General features: G+C 42.6%; 1 protein-coding gene across 4 annotated transcripts in view; it reads right to left on the reverse strand.

The window, feature by feature from the left end:
• The window catches only part of EMD (emerin), a 38,802-nt gene that overhangs the window by 14,016 nt on the left and 821 nt on the right, over positions 1-23,965 (reverse strand). For 3 of the 4 annotated variants that reach the window (XM_077283700.1, XM_077283701.1, XM_077283699.1), the window contains exons 2-4: positions 23,364-23,456; positions 13,830-13,904; positions 6,353-6,406 (exon numbers count right to left, since the gene is read on the reverse strand). In XM_077283700.1, the coding sequence (XP_077139815.1) occupies positions 6,353-6,406; positions 13,830-13,904; positions 23,364-23,445 (211 nt within the window). In that variant the 5' untranslated portion in view covers positions 23,446-23,456. The remainder of the gene's footprint in view (positions 1-6,352; positions 6,407-13,829; positions 13,905-23,363; positions 23,457-23,965) is intronic. The other variant, XM_077283702.1, reaches the window with a different exon arrangement.

Raw genomic sequence — 23,965 nt, forward strand, 5'->3', positions numbered from 1 at the left:
CCCATGGTCCTGTGTCCCCCAATGAGGCGACAGAGTAATATACCGTATATACTCATGCATAAGCCGACCCGAGTATAAGCAGAGGCAAAACAATTTGCCACGAAAACCGGGAAAACTTATTGACTTGAGTATAAGCTGGGTATGTATTGTCCCCTCATCCCCATCCTTATATGCATGGCTCCCCATCCCCGTCCCTTGTCTGAATGGCTCCCCATCTCCATGGCTGCCCATCCCCGTCATTGTCTGCATGGCTCCCCATCCCCATCCTTGTCTGCATGGCTCCCCATCCCCGTCTTTGTCTGCATAGCTCCCCATCCCCGTCCTTGTATGCATGGCTCCCCATCCCTGTATGCATGACTCTTTATCCACTGTCCTTGTATACATGGCTTCCCATCCCCGTCCTTGTATGCATGGCTCCCCATCCCTGTATGCATGACTCCTTATCCACTATCCTTGTATACATGGCTCCCCATCCCTGTCCTTGTATGCATGGTTCCTCATCACTATATAAAAAACCCCACATCCTACTTACCTTCCCTGTGTGGCCTCGCAGCATCTCATTCCGGTGCCAGCAGGTCTTCTTGCCGAGCGATCACGTGTCCCCGCTTGAAGGTAATGAATATTCACCTCTCTCCACGCCTATGGGAGTGGAGGAAGGGGAGTATTCATTACCTTAATGAAGGGGAACCCATGATAGCCTGGCTGCTGCTGGAAGCCGGCGGCTGTAACTGTGCGAGCTATAAGAGAAATGAATATGCACTGCCAGTGCAGTGAATATTCATTTCTCTTTAGCAGCGGGCACAGGCTTTAGCCGCAGCAGTGGGCTCCTGCCTCCTGTAACCCGCTGCTCTGCCGCTCCCCCTCCGTCTTCTGGGACAATGACACGTGTATAAGTGGATGGGGGCAAATTCAGCACAAAAAAAATGTGCTGAAAAACTTGGCAATTACACGAGTATATACGGTATTTATTTTCTCATTTCCTTATTCTTGAATTGGGCTTAGGGTTGATAAAGTTTTATATACATTTTTAAAAAGCATTTTATTATTAAATTTCAATATTTTTTTTAATCCCTGAGGGAATTTGAACTTGCAATCATTAGAACTTGCTTATACTGTATACTGCTAAATTTTACTATTGTAATATGTAGTAGAAATATTGGTATTCTAGGAAGCCCAACCTCTGGCTGGCCAGGAAAGGGGGATGGGAGTGGACACTCGCCAGTCCATTGTGTCGGCTAAATGCCATTTCCAGAGCTTGACAAATGCATTTAAGTGGTCTACCAACAGAGATTGGAGCAAACTTACAGTGGGGAAAATAAGTATTTGATACATTACCGGTTTTGCAAGTTCTCACCTACAAAGAACGGAGAGGTGTGTAACTTTTATCATAGGTAAACTTCAACTGTGAGAGACAGGATCTTAAAAAAAAAAAATCTAGAAAATCACATTGCATGATTTTTACATGACTAATTTGCTTTTTATTGCATGAAATAAGTAGTTGATACAAAAGAAACATAGAATGCAATATATGGTACAGAAACCTTTGTTTGCAATTCCAAAGGTCAGACGTTTCCTTTAGTTCTTGACCAGGTTTGCACAAACTGCAGCAGGGATTTTGGCCCACTCCTCCATACAAATCTTCTCCAGATCTTTCCATTTTCAGGGCTGTCATTGGGCAACATGGAGTTTCACTCCCTCCAAAGATTTTCTATTGGGTTCAGGTCTGGCGACTGGCAAGGCCATTCCAGGACCATTAAATGCTTCTTAAGGAGCCACTCCTTAGTTGCCCTGGCTGTGTGTTTTGGGTCATTGTAATACTGGAAGACTCAGTCACGACCCATCTTAATTGCTTTTACTGAGGTTGTTGACCAAAATCTTGCGATACATAACCCTATCCATCCTCTCTTTAATACAGTGCAGTCGTGCTCTCCCCTTTGCAGAAAAGCACCTCCAAAATATGGGGTTTCCCTCATCATGCTTAATGGTTGGGACAGTGTTGTTGTACTCATCCTTCTTCCTCCAAACACAGTGAGTGGAGTTGTTATCAAAAAGTTCTATTTTGGTCTCATCTGATCACATGACCTTCTCCCATGCCTCCTCTGGATCGTCCAGATGGTCATTGGCGAACTTTAAACAGGTCTGCACATGTGCTGGCGTGAGCAGGGGGACCTTGTGTGCCCTGCAGGATTTTAATCCATGACAGCATAGCGTGTTAATAACAGTAATGTTTGAGACTGTGGTCCCAACTCTCTTCGGGTCATTAGCCAGGTCCTCCCGTTAAGTTCTGGGCTGATTCCTGACCTTTCTCAGAATCATCCTTGCCCCATGAGGCGACATCTTGCATGGAGCCCCTGACCAAGGAAGACTGATAGTCATTATGTGTTTCTTCCATCTTCTAATAATTGCAACTTCTCACCAAGCTGCTTCCCTATAGGCCTGTAACCCATCCCAGCCTTGTGTAGGTTTACAAGTTTGTCCCTGGTGTCCTTAAGATAGCTCGTTGGTCTTGGCCATGGTGGAGCGGTTGGAGTGTAATTGATTGAGTATGTGGACAGGTATCTTTTATACAGGTAACAAGTTCAACAGGTGAAATTAATACAGGTAACGATTGCAGAGTAGGAGAGCTTCCTAAAGGAAACCTAACAAGTCTGTCAGAGCCAGAATTCCTGCTGGTTGGTACCTGGTCAAATACTTATTTCATGCAATAAAATGCAATTCCATTATTTAAAAATCATATAAATGTGGTTTTCTATTTCTTATTTAATTCTTAGATTCTGTCTATCACAGTTGAAGTGTACCTACAATAAAAATTATAGACCTCCATTCTTTTTAGGTGGGAAAACTTGCAAAATCGTCAGTTTATGAAACACTTATTTTCCCCACTGTATGTAAAAAAAACACAGCATTACACTAGTGATCCCCAAGGTTAAAAGACTGAACTTCGTGTGACTTAAAAACCCCTCAAGAAATATAGCTTTTCTTGTTTGTTTGAATTTGTTTGAATTTTGATACAGTTGGGTATGCAGAACATGCGGATGCGTCGTTTTGACAGGCTTAACGGAGGATGTAATCAGCCCTCGAACGCTAATGTGAACTCAGCCTTAGTGTCCTAAGAGACAGACACATGAGTGGAGCTCTAGACCATTTTCTGCCAAAATTATGTATTTTATTTTTCACTCTTTAACCTTGATTTTTATTAATCTTCTCGTCTCCGCAGAAAAGGCAACAGAGCAGGATGGCCCTTTCTTCAGTAGAACTATATTCTCATTCTGCTAAATATTAAAGAATACAGTAGAGGAAGTATTTATTAATAAACAGGATGTGCTGGCAGTGTAATGACTAGAGAAGGGTGGAATTAATTCGGTTTTCAGGACTTGCTTCTACTCATTATTCAAGCAATCCAGCTAAAATCTATTACTGACTAGCTTTAAAGTGGAGGATAGAAAGTGCAGTGCACAATTAGTGTGTGTTCACAGGTGGCGTTTTTACGTAGTTTTTTTTAAACGAAAAAACGCACCGTTTTACTGTACCAGAAAAGTGAATGAAATTTCTGAAATCTAGTGCACATGTTGCTTCAAATCTGCAGCATGTCAATTCTTTCAGCCATTTAAATGAATAGGAAGAAAACGCACAAAAAAACGCATGCGAAAAACGAGGCAAAAATGTGTGCATTTTATACAGCGGTAGTTGCATCAGATTTTTCTACTGCAAATACTGAATGTGTGCACATACTCTTAAGGCCGGCGTCACACTCGGCGTAAGACAATACGGTCCGTATTTTACGGCCGTAATACGGAGAAATGTTCCCAAATTAGTGATCCGTAGGCAGGGTGTGTCAGCGTATTTTGCGCATGGCATCCTCCGTATGGCATCCGTACTGCGATATTTTCTCGCAGGCTTGCAAAACCAACATCTAATGGATTTATGTGCTCAAATGTTCGGGAAAACATATATATATATATATATATATATATATATATATATATATATATATATATATATATATATATATATATATATATATATATATATATATATATATATATATATATATATTAGTCTGTATTTATATTTACTACAGCGCGATATCTGTGAAAAGCCGGTAATTCAATTGCCGGCTTTTCATTTCTCCTTCCCAAACCCGACAGGATATGAGACATGGTTTACATACAGTAAACCATCTCATATCCCCATTTTTTTTGCATATTCCACACTACTAATGTTAGTAGTGTGTGTATGCAAAATTTGGGCGCTGTAGCTGCTAAAATAAAGGGTTAAATGGCGGAAAAAATTGGCCTGGGCTCCCGCGCAATTTTCTCCGCCAGAGTGGTAAAGCCAGTGACTGACGGCAGATATTAATAGCCAGGAGAGGGTCCATGGTTATTGGCCCCCCCGTGGCTAAAAACATCTGCCCCCAGCCACCCCAGAAAAGGCACATCTGGAAGATGCGCCTGTTCTGGCACTTGGCCACTCTCTTCCCATTCCCGTGTAGCGGTGGGATATGGGGTAATGAAGGGTTAATGCTACCTTGCTATTGTAAGGTGACATTAAGCCAGATTAATAATGGAGAGGCGTCAATTATGACACCTATCCATTATTAATCCAATTGTTTGAAAGGGTTAAAAAACACACACACACACGATTTAAAAGTATTTTAATGAAATAAACACAGCGGTTGTTTTAATATTTTACTGCTCTCTCAATCCATTTGCAGACCCTCGCTTGGCAAAACAATAAACCCACAATATACATACCTTCTGCTGACCCGTCACGTCCCACGAGGTAATCCATCTGAAGGGGTTAAAATAATTTACAAGCAGGAGTCCTGCAAATGCAGCTGTGCTCGTGCTTTTAGTTCCCCGGCGAATGAATGAAATGTAGGTCATTGACCTACATTTCCTTCAGTCGCGGTGATGCGCCCCTGCTGGATGTTCTCATGAACTGCAGCCTGGGATCTTTTTCCCACGCTCCAGGTCATATGAGGACATCCACCAGGGGGCGCATCACCTCACCGCGACTGAAGGAAATGTAGGTCAATGACCTACATTTCCTTCATTCGCCGGGGAATTACAAGCACGAGCACAGCTGCATTTGCAGGGCTCCTGCTTGTAAATTATTTTAACCCCTTCAGATGGATTGCCTCGTGGGACGTGACGGGTCAGCAGAAGGTATGTATATTGTGGGTTTATTGTTTTGCCAAGCGAGGGTCTGCAAATGGATTGAGAGAGCAATAAAATATTAAAACAACCGCTGTGTTTATTTCATTAAAATACTTTTTAATAACGTGTGTGTGTGTTTTTTAACCCTTTCAAACAATTGGATTAATAATGGATAGGTGTCATAATTGACGCCTCTCCATTATTAATCTGGCTTAATGTCACCTTACAATAGCAAGGTGGCATTAACCCTTCATTACCCCATATCCCACCGCTACACGGGAGTGGGAAGAGAGTGGCCAAGTGCCAGAATAGGCGCATCTTCCAGATGTGCCTTTTCTGGGGTGGCTGGGGGCAGATGTTTTTAGCCACGGGGGGGCCAATAACCATGGACCCTCTCCTGGCTATTAATATCTGCCGTCAGTCACTGGCTTTACCACTCTGGCGGAGAAAATTGCACGGGAGCCCACGCCAATTTTTTCCGCGATTTAACCCTTTATTTTAGCAGCTACAGCGCACAAATTTTGCACATACACACTACTAACATTAGTAGTGTGGAATATGCAAAAAAAATGGGGATATGAGATGGTTTACTGTATGTAAACCATGTCTCATATCCTGTCGGATTTAGGCAGGAGAAATGAAAAGCCGGCAATTGAATTACCGACTTTTCACTAACACCGCTGCGTATTTCTCGCAAGTCACACTGCTGGTCCGTTTGGAATCCGTATTTTTCTCGCCCCCATAGACTTTCATTGGCGATTCTTTTGCGCAATACGCTGACAAACGCAGCATGCTGCGATTTTGTACGGCCGTAGAACGCCGTATATTACGGATCCGTAATATACGGCTGATAGGACGAGACCCATTGAGAAGCATTGTGCCGTATGTTATGCGAGTTTTACGCACGTAGTTTCTGCGCTCTTACGTCCGTAAAACTCGCATGTGTGACGGCGGCCTTATACTCTAGTTACATTTAACACAGATTAGAGTAAGGATATGGGCAGACGATCCGGAAGAGGCAGTGCTTTGGACGCAGTGCATGATTTCTTGAAATCCCATACACTATGCGGTAACATCTGGCTGCTGCGGGTTGGATGCTGCACAAGTACGCAGCGTCCAACCTGCAGAGTTTACTGATTGATCGTGTGCACATCCCTTATTCCAAACAAAACTACAGACTCATTACCACTAACCATTGTCATCATCGTATTGTCTTGTGCTGTACTGCTGTCTACTCGCGTAAGAGCCTGCAAAAAGAAAACTTTAAATTATTAAAAGATATTAATTTATATAAACATTTGTCAAATGTGAAATATTTTCTATTGTTTGCCATCATTATAGCCATGCACTATGAGCCCTATGTGGGTGGATGTTATGGAAGAAGTTCCTGATTTGAATGTCTGCCATGTTATACAATTATGTATACGTATTTATAAAAAGAGATTTCAAGTGTGTAATGGATATAATACATACCCATTATAATCTACTAGATGGTGGCCCGATTCTAACGCATCGGGTATTCTAGAATATTTATGTCCACGTAGTATATTGCCCAGCCATGTAGTATATTGCCCAGCCATGTAGTATATTGCCCAGCCACGTAGTATATTGCCCAGCCACGTAGTATATTGCCCAGCCACGTAGTATATTGCCCAGTGACGTAGTATATTGTCCAGTGACGTAGTATACAGCACAGAGCCACGTAGTATATTGCCCAGTGACATAGTATACAGCACAGAGCCACGTAGTATATTGCACAACCCATGTAGTATATTGCCCAGCTACGTAGTATATTGCCCAGCCACGTATGACACAGGTTAAAAAAATAAAAAATAAACATATACTCTCCTTCCGCAGGCGCGTTGTAGCTCTGTCGCCTGTGTGGGGTGCAGGCGGCAGCTTCCGGTCCCAGGGTGTGATGACGTCGCGGTCACATGACCGTGTAGCGGTCACATGAACGTGACGTCACGGCAGGTCCTTTCCGCGCAGGACTTGTGATGACGTCGCGGTCACATGACCGTGACGTCATGGCAGGTCCTTCTGCCAGACCATCCTTGCCACCGGAATGTGCCGCTTGCATCGCGAGGAGAGGGAAAGGCGGCGTAGGTGAGTATATAATCATTTTTTAAAATTATTTTTAACATTAGATGTTTTTACTATTGACGCTGCATAGGCTGCGTCAATAGTAAAAAACTTGGTCACACAGGGTTAATAGCAGCGGTAACGGAGTGCGTTACCCGCGGCATAACGCGGTCCGTTACTGCCGGCATTAACCCTGTGTGAGCGGTGACCGGAGGGATGTATGCGGGCGCCGGGCAGTGAGTGCGGGGAGTAAGGAGTGGCCATTTTCTTCCGGACTGTGCACATCGCTGATTGGTCGTGGGCGTTTTGCCACGACCAATCAGCGACTTGGATTCCATGACAGACAGAGGCCGCGACCAATGAATATCCGTGACAGACAGAAAGACAGAAGGACAGACAGACGGAAGTGACCCTTAGACAATTATATAGTAGATGGGGAAAATCATGTGTGCATGTTTTTTTACTGATTTTTGTCCACAAAAAAAAATAAAAAAATCACAGAGACATGTCTGTTTTTGAACCGATTAGCAAATCAAAATTATCAATACAAATCCAGGATCTGTGACAAATCACTGACAACACACATTGCCATCAGTGTGCAATCCGTCTACTGTCCCCAGTTTTTAGCATTGTAATGGGGAGAAGAAGCTATGAAATTTTTCTTTTTGGTATACAGAACCGTTCAAAAGTTTAGGGTCACTTACAAATGTTCTTATTTTTGAAAGAAAAGCACAGTTTTTTTCCAATGAAGCTAACATTAAATGATTCAGAAATACACTCTATACTTTGTTAATGTGGTAAATGACTATTTTAGCTGCAAACGTCCAACAACCATCACTCCAGTGTTCTTATGGTACTTTGTGTTTGCTAACTGTGTAAGAAGGCTAATGGATGGTTAGAATACCCTTGAAAAGCCTTCTGCAAGTATGTTAGCACAGCTGAAAACAGTTTGGCTGATTAGAGAACCTACAAAACTGATCTTCCTTTGAGCTAGTTAAGAATCTGGAGCATTACATTTGTTGGTTCCATTAAACTCTCAAAATGGCCAGAAAAAAAGAACGCTCATGTAACACTTGACAGTCTATTCTTGTAATAATTATAGGGGATAACTCAGGAGACTCTTTGCGTGGAACAAGACAACTATAGGACACAGTTTTATAAGTGGTGAAGTCTATATTATCACACGGTGATTCAAACAGGTTCAGAGAGAAACTCAAGTGCACAACACTTGGTGCAAATATCAAATGCAGCTCAGCAGTCTATAGGAAACTTCAGAGGAAAATGCAATCATGCAGAAAGTCTATGAAGCACAATTATTCTTGAGGATACTTGACACGAATAAGTCCTTGTTTAGTCCAAAATACAGATAGATATGCTTATAAGGCAGTTCAAATAATATCTTAGCTCAACCAGGGAGGTCTGGGTAATAGTCTCAGGTTCTTGCAGAGCAGCAACAGCTTACATGTCCAGCAAATGCAGATGGAAGTAAACACGAGCAGCAGATGAAGGAGGATTACTGGAACTGGTGTATGCAGCAGGAACTCAGAGCAGAGTAGCAGGATAACCCCACAGGTTCACAGGAGCAGGTATATAGCCAGGGAGTCACCAGAGGTCAGGAGCTGGATGCAAGGCAGAATACTCTAGCACAGACTGAAGGCTGGGGTGGAGTTTTATAGCAGGAAGACACAGTGCACATGAGACCAAAGACGCCATCTTGGAAAAGGGCAGTAATGCACAAAAAGGTAATAAAAAATGTTCAGAGTCCTGACAATTCTTGTTCTTAGAAATGAAGGCTATTCCATGCGAGAAATTGCCATGAAACTTAAGTAGAAAGAGAAGTGGGAGGCCCCACTACTCAGCTGAGCAACAAGACAAGTACATTAGAGTCATAGAATAGAATCATAGAATGGTAGAGTTGGAAGGGACCTCCTGGGTCATCTGTTCCAACCCCCTGCTCAAAGCAGGATTCACTAAGTCATCCCAGACACATGTCTGTACAGCCTGTTTGAAAACTTCCATGGAAGGAGAACTCACCACCTCTCGTGGCTACCTGTTCCATTCATTGATCACCCTAACTGTCAAAAAGTTTTTTCTAATATCTAATCTGTGTCTCCTCCCATTCAGTCATTTAGATGATTTGATGGTTTGTTTTTTTCTGGAGACTTTTCCCCCGACGGAACTAATGTCATAGAATCATAGAATGATAGAGTTGGAAGGGACCACCTGGGTCATCTGGTCCAACCCCTTGTTCAAAGCAGGATTCACTAAATCATCCCACACAGATGTCTGTCCAGCCTCTGTTTGAAAACTTCCATGGAAGGAGAACTCACCACCTCTCGTGGCAGCCTGTTCCACTCATTAATGACCCTAACTGTCAAAAATGTTTTTATAATATCTAATCTGTGTCTCCTCCCATTCAGTTTCATCCCATTGCTTCTAGTCTTTCCTTGTGCAATTGAGAATAAAGATGATCCTTCTACAGTGTGACAGCCCTTGAGATATTTGTAGACAGCTATTGTCTCCTCTGAGTCTTCTTTTCTGCAAGCTAAACATTCCCAAATCCTGCAACCGTTCCTCATAGGACATGGTTTGCAGACCGGTCACCATTCTGGCCGCTCTTCTCTGAACTTGATCCAGTTTGTTGATGTTTTTTTTTAAATGTGGTGCCCAAAACTGGACACAGTAATCCAGGTGAGGTCTGACCAAAGAGGAGTAGAGGGCAATAATGACTTCACGTGATCTAGACTGTATGCTTCTCTTAATACATCCCAGAATTGCATTTGCCTTTTTTGCTGCTGTATCACACTGTTGACTCATGTTCAGTTTATGATCTAGTACTGAACAAGTCTTTTTCACATGTGCTGTTGCTTAGCCCTATGCCTCCCATTCTGTAAATGCTTTTTTCATTTTTATTGCCCAAATGTAGTACTTTGCATTTTTCCTTGTTAAAAACCATTCTGTTAGTTGCTGCCAATGCTCCAGTTTATTTATATATTTTTGAATCCTCTCTCTTCTCTAGTATTAGCTATCCCTCCTAGCTTTGTGTCATCAGCAAATTTAATTAGTGTACCCTCAATTTCTTCATCTAAATCATTGATAAAGATGTTGAACAATACATGGCCCAGGACAGAGCCTTTGGTACCCCACTTGAGACATTCTTCCAACTGGATGTGAAGCCATTTATGACCACTCTTTGGGTCCGATCACTAAGCCAGTTATGAATCCACCTAACAGTTGCCTTGTCCATTCCATACTTAATCATTTTTTCAATAAGGATGGTTTGAGATACTTTGTCAAATGCTTTGCTGAAGTCAAGATATACTATATCTACAGCATTTCCCTGATCCACCCAATCAGTGATTCTGTCATAGAAGGAAATTAAGTTAGGGTACTGTCACACAGTGGCATTTTTATCGCTACGACGGCACGATTCGTGACGTTCTAGCGATATTGTTACGATCTCGCAGTGTCTGACACGCTACTGCGATCAGGCACCCAGCTGAGAATCGTACGTCGTAGCACATCGTTTGAAACTTTCTTTCGTCGCTGGATCTCCCGCTGTCATCGCTGGATCGTTGTGTGTGACAGCGATCCAGCGATGCGTTTGCTGGTAACCAGGGTAAACATCGGGTTACTAAGCGCAGGGCCGCGCTTAGTAACCCGATGTTTACCGTGGTTACCAGCGTAAAAGTAAAAAACAAACAAACCGTACATACTCACATTCCAGTGTCCTTCAGGTCCCTTGCCGTCTGCTTTCCGCTCTGACTGTCTGCCGGCCGGAAAGTGAGAGCAGATCACAGCGGTGACGTCGCCGCTGTGATCTGCTTTCACTTTACGGCGGCACTCAGTCAGAGCGGGAAGCAGACGGCAAGGGACCTGAAGGACACTGGAATGTGAGTATGTACGGTTTTTTTTTTTTTACTTTTACGCTGGTAACCACGGTAAACATCGGGTTACTAAGCGCGGCCCTGCGCTTAGTAACCCGATGTTTACCCTGGTTACCAGCGAACCTCGGCATCGTTGGTCGCTGGAGAGCGGTCTGTGTGACAGCTCCCCAGCGACCACACAACGACTTACCAACGATCACGGCCAGGTCGTATCGCTGGTCGTGATCGTTGGTAAATCGTTATGTGAGACGGTACCCTTAGTCTGACATGACTTATTGGTTACAAACCCATGCTGATTCTGGTTAACCACTTTATTCTTATCCAGGTACTTACATACATGTTTAATAATTTGTTCAAAGATATTTTCTGGTATGGAAGTCAGACTCACCGGCCTATAGTTCCCTGGGTCCACATTCTTCCCCTTTTTGAAGATAGGAACGACATTTGCTCTTCTCCAGTCTTCTGGGACTTCTCCTGTTCTCCAAGAATTTTCTAAGATTATGGAGAGTGGTTCAAATTTTTTTTCTGCTATCTCCTTCAGTACTCTGGGGTGTAGTTCATCTGGATCTGGTGACTTGAATTCATTTATGTTAGCTAAGTGTTTCCTCACTGTTTATAGATATCCTGGATTCTTCTACTCCTTTAATGGGACAGTGAAGATCAGTTGATGATACATTTCCTTTCTGAGAGAAAACAGATGCAAAATAGGAATTTAAAAGTTCGGCCTTCTCAACATCCTTTCTTACCATTTCATAATTTTCATCCTCAAAAAATCCTATAGCATCTTTGACTTTTCTTTTACTTTTGAAACATCCCTCAAATCCTTTTTTATTGCTTTTGACGTCTCTTGCAAGCCTTAATTCATGGTCAGCTTCAGCTAATCTGATTCGTGCCCGGCAGGTTCTGCAGACAGCATTATATTCTTTTTTAGATATGCCTCCCTCGTTCCATTTGATAAACATTTTTCTTCCTTTTTAGCATGTGTTTAAGTTCTGTGTTCATCCATCCTGGTTTCCTTAAATGCCTTGCATTCTTCCCTCTTTTCGGAATTGTTAACGATTGTGCTTTGAGAATCTCATTTTTCAAGATTTCCCAACCTTCCTGGACATTTTTGTTCTTAAGGATATCCAGCCATTGGATCCTTCCGATCCGATTCTCTTTCTGAGTCCCTTAAAATCTGTAGTTTGAGAAATCGACGCCTCACAGGTCCTCAACTGGTAGCTTCATTAAATAGTACACGCAAAACGCCAGTGTCAACGTCTACAGTGAAGAGGCAACTCTGGGATGCTGGCCTTCAGGGCAGAGTGGCAAAGAAAAAGCCATATCTGAGACTGGCTAATAAAAGGAAAAGATTAATGTGGGCAACAGAACACTAACATTGGGCAGAGGAAAATTGGAAAAAGTGTTATGGACAGACGAATCCAAGTTTGAGGTGTTTGGATCACACAGAAGAACCTTTGTGAGACGCAGAACAACTGAAAAGATACTGGAAGAGTGCCTGACGCCATCTGTCAAGCATGCTGGAGGTAATGTGATGGTCTGGGGTTGCTTTGGTGCTGGTAAAGTGGGAGATTTATATAAGGTAAAAGGGATTTTGAATAACAAAAGCTATCACTCCATTTTGCAAAGCCATGCCATACCCTGTGAACAGCGCTTGATTGGAGCCAATTTCATCCTACAACAGGATAATGACCCAAAGCACACCTCCAAATTATGCAAGAACTATTTAGGGAAGAAGCAGGCAGCTGGTATTCTATCTGTAATGCAGTGGCCAGTACAGTCACCAGATATCAACCCCATTGAGCTGTTGTGGGAACAGCTTGACCGTATGGTGCGCAAAAAGTGCCCATCAAGCCAAACCAACTTGTGGGAGGGGCTTCTGGAAGCATGGGGTGAAATTTCTCCACATTACCTCAGCAAATTAAGTGCTAGAATGCCAAAGGTCTGCAATGCTGTAATTGCTGCAAAGGGAGCATTCTTTGACGAAAGCAAAGTTTGAAGGAGAAAATTATTATTTCAAATAAAAATCTTTTTTTCGAACCTTGTCAATGTCTGGACTAGATTTTAAATTCATTTGGCAACTCATTTGATTAATAAAAGTATGAGTTTTCATGGAAAACACAAAATTGTCTGGGTGACTCAAACTTTTGAACTGTAGGGTATGAGAAAATCAATGATGGTAAAAACTGACACACTGACCAAATCGGATCCAAACATGATGAAAATAAGTATGTTGTTTAACATACGTGACTGCAGACTTTAACATCAAGCCTGGACAACACCTTTAACTAAAGACACAGAGACCCTGAAATGAATTTTGTAATTTGATCACATTATTGTGAATATATTGTTGTAAGTACTTACACAAGGTTAAAAGAGCTCTGCTCTTTTAGAAAATTGTGTGCCATACACTACAATACTTACTATATAATAAAAAAAAATCCCCGATCTCTGTTCGGCTGCAGCGTTGACGTCATATCAACAGTGCTGTAACCTATCATGTAGCTCAGCAGCTTGTGCTGTCTACATGGGTAGAACTGCTAAGCTAATTGATTGGCTGCAGTGCTGTTTGCCTGAAGTCACCGTTGCAGCCTAGCAAGAGACTGGGGCAGCAGCAGAAGGCTGGAGCTGGACTCAGGGAGTGCGAGTAGTACTCAGTATGCTTTTTTTTTTTTTAACTATCACCTCTTATGGTACTTACTTGTAGAAGTTGGCAATTTAGTTTTTTCACGTTCATACTGAAAAAGCTTCTTTTCATATAGCGTGCGAGTAGTACCTATCAGAGAGATTACGAGAAAAAAATCATTTTCTCTTTCCTTATAGAATATCTGATAAATTATATAAAACATTAATATTCTCTATGGGTTTGTTTTTCTATTTCAAATAAAAAAAATGTAAATGGCAACTGCCGAACACAATCAAATCAAATCAGAGTTGTACTGTCCCACACTTTGGTGGATCGAAATTCTTTTAAGGCATTATTGCATGTCAAAAGTGATGTTGTGACCCTTGTTTGACAACTCTATCCCAATACTGTGCAGTTATCTAAATATTGAAACCTGACATAGTGGAGACTGACTAAAAATAGTACTTAGCAAAGTCATTTCTTGTGTAGAACTACAACCCTTATGTCTGTAAAGATACTTCCTGTGAACATGTCCATAAAATAATGTTATGCAATGTGTGAAATTTAAAGGGAACCTGTCACCCCGTTTTTTCAATATGAGCTAAAAATAGCTCTCAATAGGGCCTGAGCTGTGCTTTACAATAGTGCCTTTATTATCCTCTGATTTCTCACCTTTGCTGCCAAAATACCTTTGTAAACTCGCCGTTTTCGGCTGTCAATCACCCCGATCCAGTCCGATGGGCGTTGCCAAATCGCTGTCTCTCCCCCCGCTCCTCGGCGTGTCAGACGTAACTCGATCTGTGAATTGCACAGATCGCGCTAATTTTTGGCGGTTGCGCAGTGCATTAGGCACTAGCGCATGCGCAGTATGTATTGCCCAACTGTTGGCAAAGTATACAATACATCATTGCGCATGCGCTGGTTTTCACTTTAACCTCTGTGCCCCGGAAGTCAGCATATGCAAATTGTGTTTTTCTGGACGCAGGTAAACTTTTCCCATCCAGGACTGCTAGCGTAAGTTTTGTGACAAAATCGCTTATCTATCTATTTAAGTTTACCGGCGTCCAGGAAAACACAATTTGCATATGCTGACTTCCGGGGCACAGAGGTTACAGTGAAAACCTGCGCATGTGCAATGATGTGCTGTACGCTATGCCCACAGTTGGGCAAAGCATAATGCGCAGGCGCAAGATTACACTTTAATGCGCAGGCGTGAAATACAACGCCAAGAAGAAGTTTCTTAGTGAAAACCCGGAGGTGGGGAGAATCGGAGATTAGCCAACGCCCATCGGACTGGACCGGGGTGATTGACAGCAGAAAACGGCGAGTTTACAAAGGTATTTTGGCAGCAAAGGTGGGGAATCAGAGGATAATAAAGGCACTACTGTAAAGCACAGCTCAGGCCCTACTGAACGCAATTTTTAGCTCATATTGAAAAAACGGGGTGACAGGTTCCCTTTAACAATGGTAATAAGGAGTTGCTTTTATTTTACAAATAGAAATGATTAATCTTTGATAATTTTTCCTGCTTATCTTGAAGGTCGATGTAAGTGAAGTGCCAACAATTAGCAGGTGTTGGTAATAGATCGGTTCTCTGGCACCAGATGTAATAATTACCATACAAAAAGGAACTAGTTCTGAAGAAAGAGTGAACAGAGCGTGAATTCTCAAATCAAAGTGCTTCCTTCCTTTTAAAAGATCTTGTGGTAGACACTTTCTGGTGTAAAACATTCCCACGGGGTATTGTAAGTTACTGTACACACATAAAACCAGATCCTTTTTCAATGGAACACGTAAAAAATATTTTTGGTACCTACTGTTAAATCTCTTGTAGCTTTCATTGGGTTACATAAATACTTAAAAAAAAAAAAAGTTGGCTCCTCCTCAGCAGGTTACACCTGTGTAGTGGAACCAAGCTACTGGAAGAGAAGAGCCCGCAACAGAAAAAACCACAACATATGCCAAATGGGGCAAACAAGGGTGGGTGCTGTGTACCCCAGTGGAGGTTACAAAAATTTACAATAATTACCGAAGATCTTCTTTTCTCGGGAGCTTTATTGGGGGACAAAGGAAAACATGGGATGTCCAAAAGCAGACCCTGGAGTGGGAAAACATATGAACCAGAATTCAGAAGGATAATGAATAGTAGGCCACCACCTTAGTGACAGGCGCAACTTGCTGTCATGAGTCGTGTCCACCAATGTAAAAGTCTGTTCTGAGTAAAATTATGAAAATGTAAGCATTGAAGACCAAGTAGTGGCAGAACAGACACCTGATGGCGTATGGCCTAATAGGACCCCACTGACTGACTGCAGTGAGCAGTGACAGTCAATAGGGGTACACTAGTCTTAGCACAATAGGCTTACAGAATGGCAGTGTCATGCCGGTGACTTGCACGGTTTGTAAGCACCAGCCTACTCACTGTGTGCACCGCTCTGCTCCTCCCTGTGTCAGACGCTGAGCTGCATTGTGCAATACTTCCAGCACTGCTAAAGCCTCCTCCACCCAGCTATAGGGAGGCACAGCCAGACTCTGCAGGAATTTAAAATCACTACAAAGCTTGCCTAAGCTTATGTTCTAGTCACTAGTTTCCTGTCTAGGTAATTTACTTATCTCTCCTGTTACCGACCAGCCTTGTTTACATGTTTTGCCTGAGCTCTCCACTCCTGACCTCGGCTTCGTATTTTGAACCTGGGCTGCCCGCCCTGATCTAGGCCTTTTTGACCACATCTCTGTCAGTGCTTTGTATTTCTGCCTTTGACTCATTGGTCATCTGCAGGTTCAAAGATTGCCCTCGAATGGCACCAGTTGATTATTCTAACGGCCCAAGCCTATCCTCACCATCAGAGGCTCTAGTGAAGACCAGGTAGTCACTTAGATACGCCCCTCCAGGGTAAGACCGACCAAAGGCGCAGTGGGTCCACACCACTGCCTTCACAAGCAGAACAAATCCAATGAGCAATAGTAACCTTAGAGGCAGCCAGATGTCCAGAAGGATCTCCCAGAAAGAGAAAAACGGAATCTTCGTGTCTGAAAGGGGCCGCCATGGGCAGATTGATCTTTGCTGCTCTGACCACATCCAACTTGTGTAAGGATCTCTTAGTGGGATGAGAGAAGAACGATCTTCTCATTGCGGTAAAACAAGATCATCTTGGGGAAAGTGATTACCGAATGCAATCCACCTTGTCCAAGGGAAGGACAAGGTATGGAGAACTACAGGAGAAAGCTGACAAATCAGAGACTCACCTGATGGATGTGATTGCTACCAAGAAAGCCACCTTACAGGACACCAAGAACGAAGAGATGTCCCTGATTGGCTTCAAAAGGAGAGAACTGAAGACGTACACCCAAAATTAGGTTGAGATGCCATGAAACCAAGACTGGCCGGTAATACAGCAGAAAGTGGGCCATGCCCTGCTGTCTTGATTTAAAGGGAACCTGTCACGTTTTTGGAAGATGGGATAAAAATAGCGTTAAATAGGGGCAGAGGTGGGCGTTACATTAGTGTGTTTGTTATGCGTTTATTACCCACCTAAGTTGCCGAAATACCTTTGCAAAGTCTCCGTTTTCGCCTGTCAATCAGGCTGGTCTGGTCAAAAGGGCGTCTTGTCTTCCCCCAGATTTTGCGTAGTTTTCCGTTGGTGGCGTAGTGGTGTGCGCATGCCCAAAGTCCTGAATCCTCTGCCAGGGGATTTAAAAGAGCGCGCTGTTCGTTTTCATTGGTGATCGGTGGGCGCGGCCATCTTCATTTGGCCGCGCGTGCGCAGAAGCGGCGCTCTGCTGGCCGCGGCTTCAGGAAAATGGCCGCGGGATGCCGCGCGTGCGCAGATGGATATCGCGGCGGCCATTTTCCTGAAGCCGCGGCCAGCAGAGCGCCGCTTCTGCGCACGCGCGGCCAAAGGAAGATGGCCGCGCCCACCGATCACCAATGAAAACGAACAGCGCGCTCTTTTAAATCCCCTGGCAGAGGATTCGGGACCTTGGGCATGCGCACACCACTACGCCACCAACGGAAAACTACGCAAAATCTGGGGGAAGACAACGCCCTTTTGACCAGACCAGCCTGATTGACAGGCGAAAACGGAGACTTTGCAAAGGTATTTCGGCAACTTAGGTGGGTAATAAACGCATAACAAACACACTAATGTAACGCCCACCTCTGCCCCTATTTAACGCTATTTTTATCCCATCTTCCAAAAACGTGGTGACAGGTTCCCTTTAATATTTGGATGCCAAGTTCCTGTGCTAAAGATTGGAAAGGGCAGAAACCTGGCCTTTAGGGTAACTGGGGGACAAAATCGGACTAAAAAAAAAGAAGAGGAGACCAGGAAGGGAGAATGACATAAGAGTGACGGTGGCTTAACATGAACAAAAATAGCCTTACAAGTGCGATAAGAGATGAGTGATTAAGAGTGTTAACATGCCTTGATCATAGTCTGAACAACTTAATTGGAAAGACCCTAAGCCTTCAGAACTCCGGCCTCAACAACCACGCTGATAAACTGAGCTATAATGAACTTGGGTGGAAGAGGTGGACCCTGTGTAAGCAAATCTGGATGATCCAGAAGGTGCTGTGGGAATTAGCGAGAAGGATAACCACTTCCGTTTACTAAGGACTCTATGGGCTAACTCGGGGGTCACGAGAATAACTTAACTTTACCAACTTGTTCTTTTTGAGAAGTCTGTGCAGCAGGGGAAGAAGAAGAAGCAGCTGAGGGAGGGAGAATTAAAACTACGGAATTGCAAGGGCATCGGAAACAAATCGCTAGAGAAACTTGGACTTCAACCATTGAAGCTTTTTGTTCAGTCTTAATGCCATCTGATCGATGTCCAGAGTGCTGAAGAGCAGGCTTCTTTTCTTCTGTAAGAAAAACCTTTGCCACGGCAGCGTCAAACAACATTCATAATGACAAGATGCTGTGCAGAAGTCAAAGAGGACTTCAGCTTCTTGATGATCCATCAAAAGTGATATAGGGTGTACAGAGTAAGCTGTAGTCTTTCAAAGTTCTCTGAAAAGAAAGGAGCCTTGATAAAGTGAGACTGATGGACCAAGGAGCGGAGAAAGTTCTGATGAGCAGGAAAGATGATGATGATGTAGAGATATGCGTCCTGGATGCCTACTGAGGATAGCAATTCCCCGGATTCAATGGAGAACTGAAGAGAGTACATCTTCAAGTGATGGAACCAGAACCACTTAAGCAGTTTCAGGTTCATAATAGGCGGGTCTAAGTCGTCCTCCTTGAGCACGACAAATACGTTTAAATAAAATCCCCTTAAAGCGCTGTGAAGGAGGAACCGGTATAATGCCATCTGAAAGGAAAAGGGATGAAATGACTTGGCAAAAAAGAAAATCAAGGAAAATCAAGGAAATGACTTGGCAAAAAAGAAAATCAAGGAGGGTGTCTGAGGATGACAGGATCTGAAGTAGAGGTCACATGGCAGTAGAGGAAAACTCTATCTTGTATCCAAAGGAAAAAGGCCTTTCTGCTTTAAACATTGTCGACCGCAGGGCTCCATACACCCCAGAAAAGGAGAAAATGGCCCCTCCCCCAAAGAGGGTCCCCACGTGATGGTGCCCCATCATACAGAGGAAAACTTATTGGTTCTGGATTTAGAGGCCTTGCTTGACTGACTGCGTTGGTGCCAGGTTAAGGTCAGTTTATAGGATGCTCTCTTTTTTCCTGTAGCACAGGTAGTTTTTCCTGTTGGATGAGGCTACCACCAGAGGTGAACTGATGAAAAGGGACGAAACTGGTGTGCCTTATGAGTGTGTTTAGGCATTTGTGCTAATTTATTGGGCAATTACTTTTTTTTTTGGGCTTCGTTTTAGATTTATGCAAGTTACAGATTGTTAATAACTTATACATGACATGTGAATATATATGCCTATTCTTGACCTCAGCGCCGGGGATAAACTCTATAACAAATCAGAAGACAATTCAGATTTCACATACGGTACATAAATGGAGTTTTCCAACACAACTATGTAAATTGTTTTTTAAGGCCCCTTTTACACATCATTTTTTTGCTGTCAGTCACAATCCGTTGGCTCGACGTATCCGTCACAGATTGTGAAAACCTGGTGGGATGGATTCACTTTTTCGACGGATCCGACTAGCGGATCTGGCTAATTGGATCCTAAATAAATCAGAGCGTGCTCATTAAAAAAAAAAAAGGAATCCATTGCCGGATCCAGCGCCCATAGGCTTCCATTCGAGCAAATGACAGACAGCGACGGATTTTGACGTACACAAAAAAGTTACTTTGTCCATTGTCTCCGGCTACCGGACAAACAATTTTCTACGGATCAGGCGAACGTCGGATGAAACGTGAGGCCATCCGTCACAATACGACGTTAATACAAGCCTATGGAAAAAAAAAAAATCCAGCAGCATCAGTCGCCGGATTCGTTTTTCTTCAAAATTCAACGGATTGTGACTGATAGCAAAAAACTGATGTGTGAAAGGGGCATAAGAGAAAGAGGACTTGATCTTTAGTGCCCCCTACTGGAAGTAGCAATACTGAAAGTCAATATCAACCCTTAAACAAGTTTTGCCACGTGACTTAGGATAAAAGCCAAACCAGAAACTCTATTTACAGACGTGTTTCGGGGTAATGCTCCCTCCTCATTGCAAAGTGAGAGATCTGATTATGCCAGGTGAGAGGCCTCAGACTAGGGCTTAAAAGGGTAACATCTCTCCTTGTTGAGAATGACATGCCAGTGTAAAGAGACTTATAGGCCATGCAATGCTCCTCTAGCAAATTAAAGACGATATCCGGGACTTTAGAAAAAGAAGCATGTAGTTGCTAATAGAAGTAGTTGCTAATAGAAGCTTCCGCTGCCTAACTGAAGGAAGCGTCTGTCAATCAGAATGACACCAGTAGTCCTGCCCATTGGATCGCTGATAGCTGCTACTGCGCAGATTCAGCCTGCGCCATTTACAAACTGATTTTTTTTTAAATTAATTTATGGATACCATCAAAGAAAAGATTTAAAAAGACATTATAGATGCGATCATGCTGCAAGAGCAGGAATTTTTTTTTAAATATCTATAATATTCATGATGTAAAATAGAGAACAAGTCAGTGAGGGATCAGTTACCTGCTAGAAGCCATATTGATGAATACCTAATCAGAGCACAACATGAAGACCCCCCACAGGCCGACACGAAGTATGAGCTAATCATTAACTCAAAACTGAAAATAAATATTAATCAACAGCCACAAGACTGATTTCATCAACCAAGGTATGTAATCAGTATAACGGCGCTGACCTGACACTGTCTGCAGGTTACTGTGCAGAATCCTGCTGACAGGTTCACTTTAATGTCCACAAGAATTTATTTCTTTTTTATTTTTGTTCGAAGCCAGTCATATAGTTTTTTGTTAAATACCGTGTTTCCCCGAATATAAGCCAGTGTCTTATATTCTTTTTACCCCCAAAAGTCCCACTATGGCTTATTTTCGGGGTATGGCTTATATTAGCCAAAAAAAAGGCGACTTTTTTTTTTAACCAAAAAGTAGCTGTGCCATATAGTGCTCTACACCGTCCATTATTGCCCCATAGCTGTGCTGCTGCTGCTGCAATAAAAATAATAAAACACATACTCACCTCTCTTGCTTGCAGCTCCTCGGCGCCATCTTCCCGGCGTCTCTCCGCACTGACTGATCAGGCAGAGGGCGCCGCGCACACTATATGCGTCATCGCGCCCTCTGACCTGCACAGTCAGTGAGGAGAGACGCCGGGAAGATGGCGCGACGCCCGGCGTGTGGAACGAGGACAGGTGAATATGTCATACTTACCTGCTCCCGGCGTCCCGCTCCTTCCCCCGGACAGCTGGTCTTCGGTGCCGCAGCCTCTTCCTCTGTCAGCGGTCACCGGCACCGCTGATTAGAGAAATGAATTATGCGGCTCCGCCCCTATGGGAGGTGGAGCAGCCTATTCATTTCTCTAATGAGCGGTCCCACGTGACCGCTGAACAGGGGAAGAGCTGCTGAGCCAATCAGCGCCCGAGATGCTGGGGAGCCGCTGGACCAATCAGAGCTCCGGCCGGGGCACACAGAAAGTTAACCCTGCACTCGGGGCCACTAGAGAGAGGACAGAGGGGACCGAGGCAGTCAAAAGGTACCATGGCTTATATTTTCCACGTGTTTCCCACTACGGCTTATTTTCGGGGTATGGCTTATATTAGCCGCCCCTTCTCTACCCCCCACTACGGCTTATTATCGGGGGTGGCTTATTTTCAGGGAAACACGGTATCACCTACATTAGAGTTCACTTTTCACTGGGTTTTATTAGCCTAAATAGTTCTTTCTTGTGCAAGCCAAAATTCACATTTCTGCTGTATATATATATATATATATATACACATACATACATACATACATACATACATACATACATACATATACACACACACACACACACACACACACACACACACACCAAAATTGCTAAAAACTGTATTCAGACATACACAGCGGAGTACTTATAGACTAAAATGGGAGATACGTAGTGAGAATAACAAAAAGAAAACATTATTTTGGCTAGGTTTAAAAAGGTTAATGGAAGGTAAAATGTTGTTATATGTTTTTAGCTCACATGACTGTACATGTAGAAATATGAACCTAGCCTAAGGTGAACTCCGGCACTCATATGTTCATTTAGACAAAAAAATATTTCTCAGACAAAATAATTATTTTGCAGCTAAAAATGAATTTAAAGTTCCAAAAAAATTGCATTGATCAGAATAGGACGGCAAGTACAGACATCAATATTTACAACGTTTCAGCTAGCATGCCTTTCTCAAGTTAAGTCTGTTTCTGCAAGACAAAATATAACTATTATCATAATATAAATAATTTTTCAAAGAAAATAAATCAGACCATCTGGTTGATATTGACTATAACACTATATTTTTTGTGACAGAAGTATAGTATATGTGGCATAGAAGGAAGACATCCCTAATAGAAGGAAGTCAGAACCAAGCAAGAGAAACACCAGTACATTATCGGACGTGTGGTTAATGAAGTGCAAAAGAAAAAAATACATATATATATAGAAAAAAAAAAAAAAAAAATTATATATATATATATATATATATATATATATATACACATGCGGAAAAATTTACAGAAAAAAAGAGACAAAGAAAGGAAAGAACGGAACAAAGGGGAAAAAACAAAAATTGGTACTTTACTGTGTAACGTAATCTGCTAAAGGTAGGTAGTCCCACTGAAGATGCAATATTGTGTCAGAAGGCACAAATACAATGAGCGTAGTTCATTCAGCTGCAGCCTTAGTGTGCCCAGTAGAAAAAGCCGTGAAATACCTGAATGAACTACGCTCCTTTTTTGGCTCAAAAATAACTATTTTGCCTGAGAAATATTTTTCGTCTAAATGAACATGAGTGCCGGAGTTTATATATATATATATATATATATATATATATATATATATAATATACTTTCTCCTGAGCACCAATTGCATATACTGCGAGCACCCCATAATTTTTTGATACCTAGCCTAAGGTGGTAGTCGTTCTCATATCTTCAATTTTCATGGAGAATAAATCAATAAGACATTAATACAGGAGTAGATCAACCTACCAAGAATAGGTCCATGTTGCAGGCCATATTTCCTCAAGGTGTTGATAAGCTCATCATCTGTCATTTTTTTGAATTTTTCCATTTTGCAAATGCCTGGTAGAAAAATAACCCATCATATGTCACCAGTTGTTATTTTACTACACTAAAGCAAATATTTTGCACAATTTACAAATATTTATACGGCCACCTGGACGATGCCTTGTCATATTCCGTTTTAGATAGAGCATATGGATGTGATACGTTGAGTTTAACAGCTCAGAATGTCAAACGCCTCTGATTGTGGCTAATCCCCACGTGAGCAAAGGATTAGGCATGTTAAAAAACCAACATGCCCTATCCTTCTTCAGACATTAGCTGTTGGCCTACTCCTATACACATCGGATGGTCGGTCAAGCCCATCAAAAGTGGCAGCTTTTATACGGACACCGTAATATGCATAACAAAATTTCAACGGGTGTAATACTTCCAAAAACACCAATATTGAAAATGTGTGGTGTGAACCAGTGTCAGAACCACAGCATTTTTTTTGCTGTTTTAAAGCATCACTTCCAGGATTATTTTTTTTATTGATAGTGCTTTTAAATACAAGTTTGCAATTTACA

The sequence above is a fragment of the Ranitomeya variabilis genome, chromosome 2, assembly GCF_051348905.1.
Source record: "Ranitomeya variabilis isolate aRanVar5 chromosome 2, aRanVar5.hap1, whole genome shotgun sequence".
NCBI lineage: Eukaryota > Metazoa > Chordata > Amphibia > Anura > Dendrobatidae > Ranitomeya > Ranitomeya variabilis.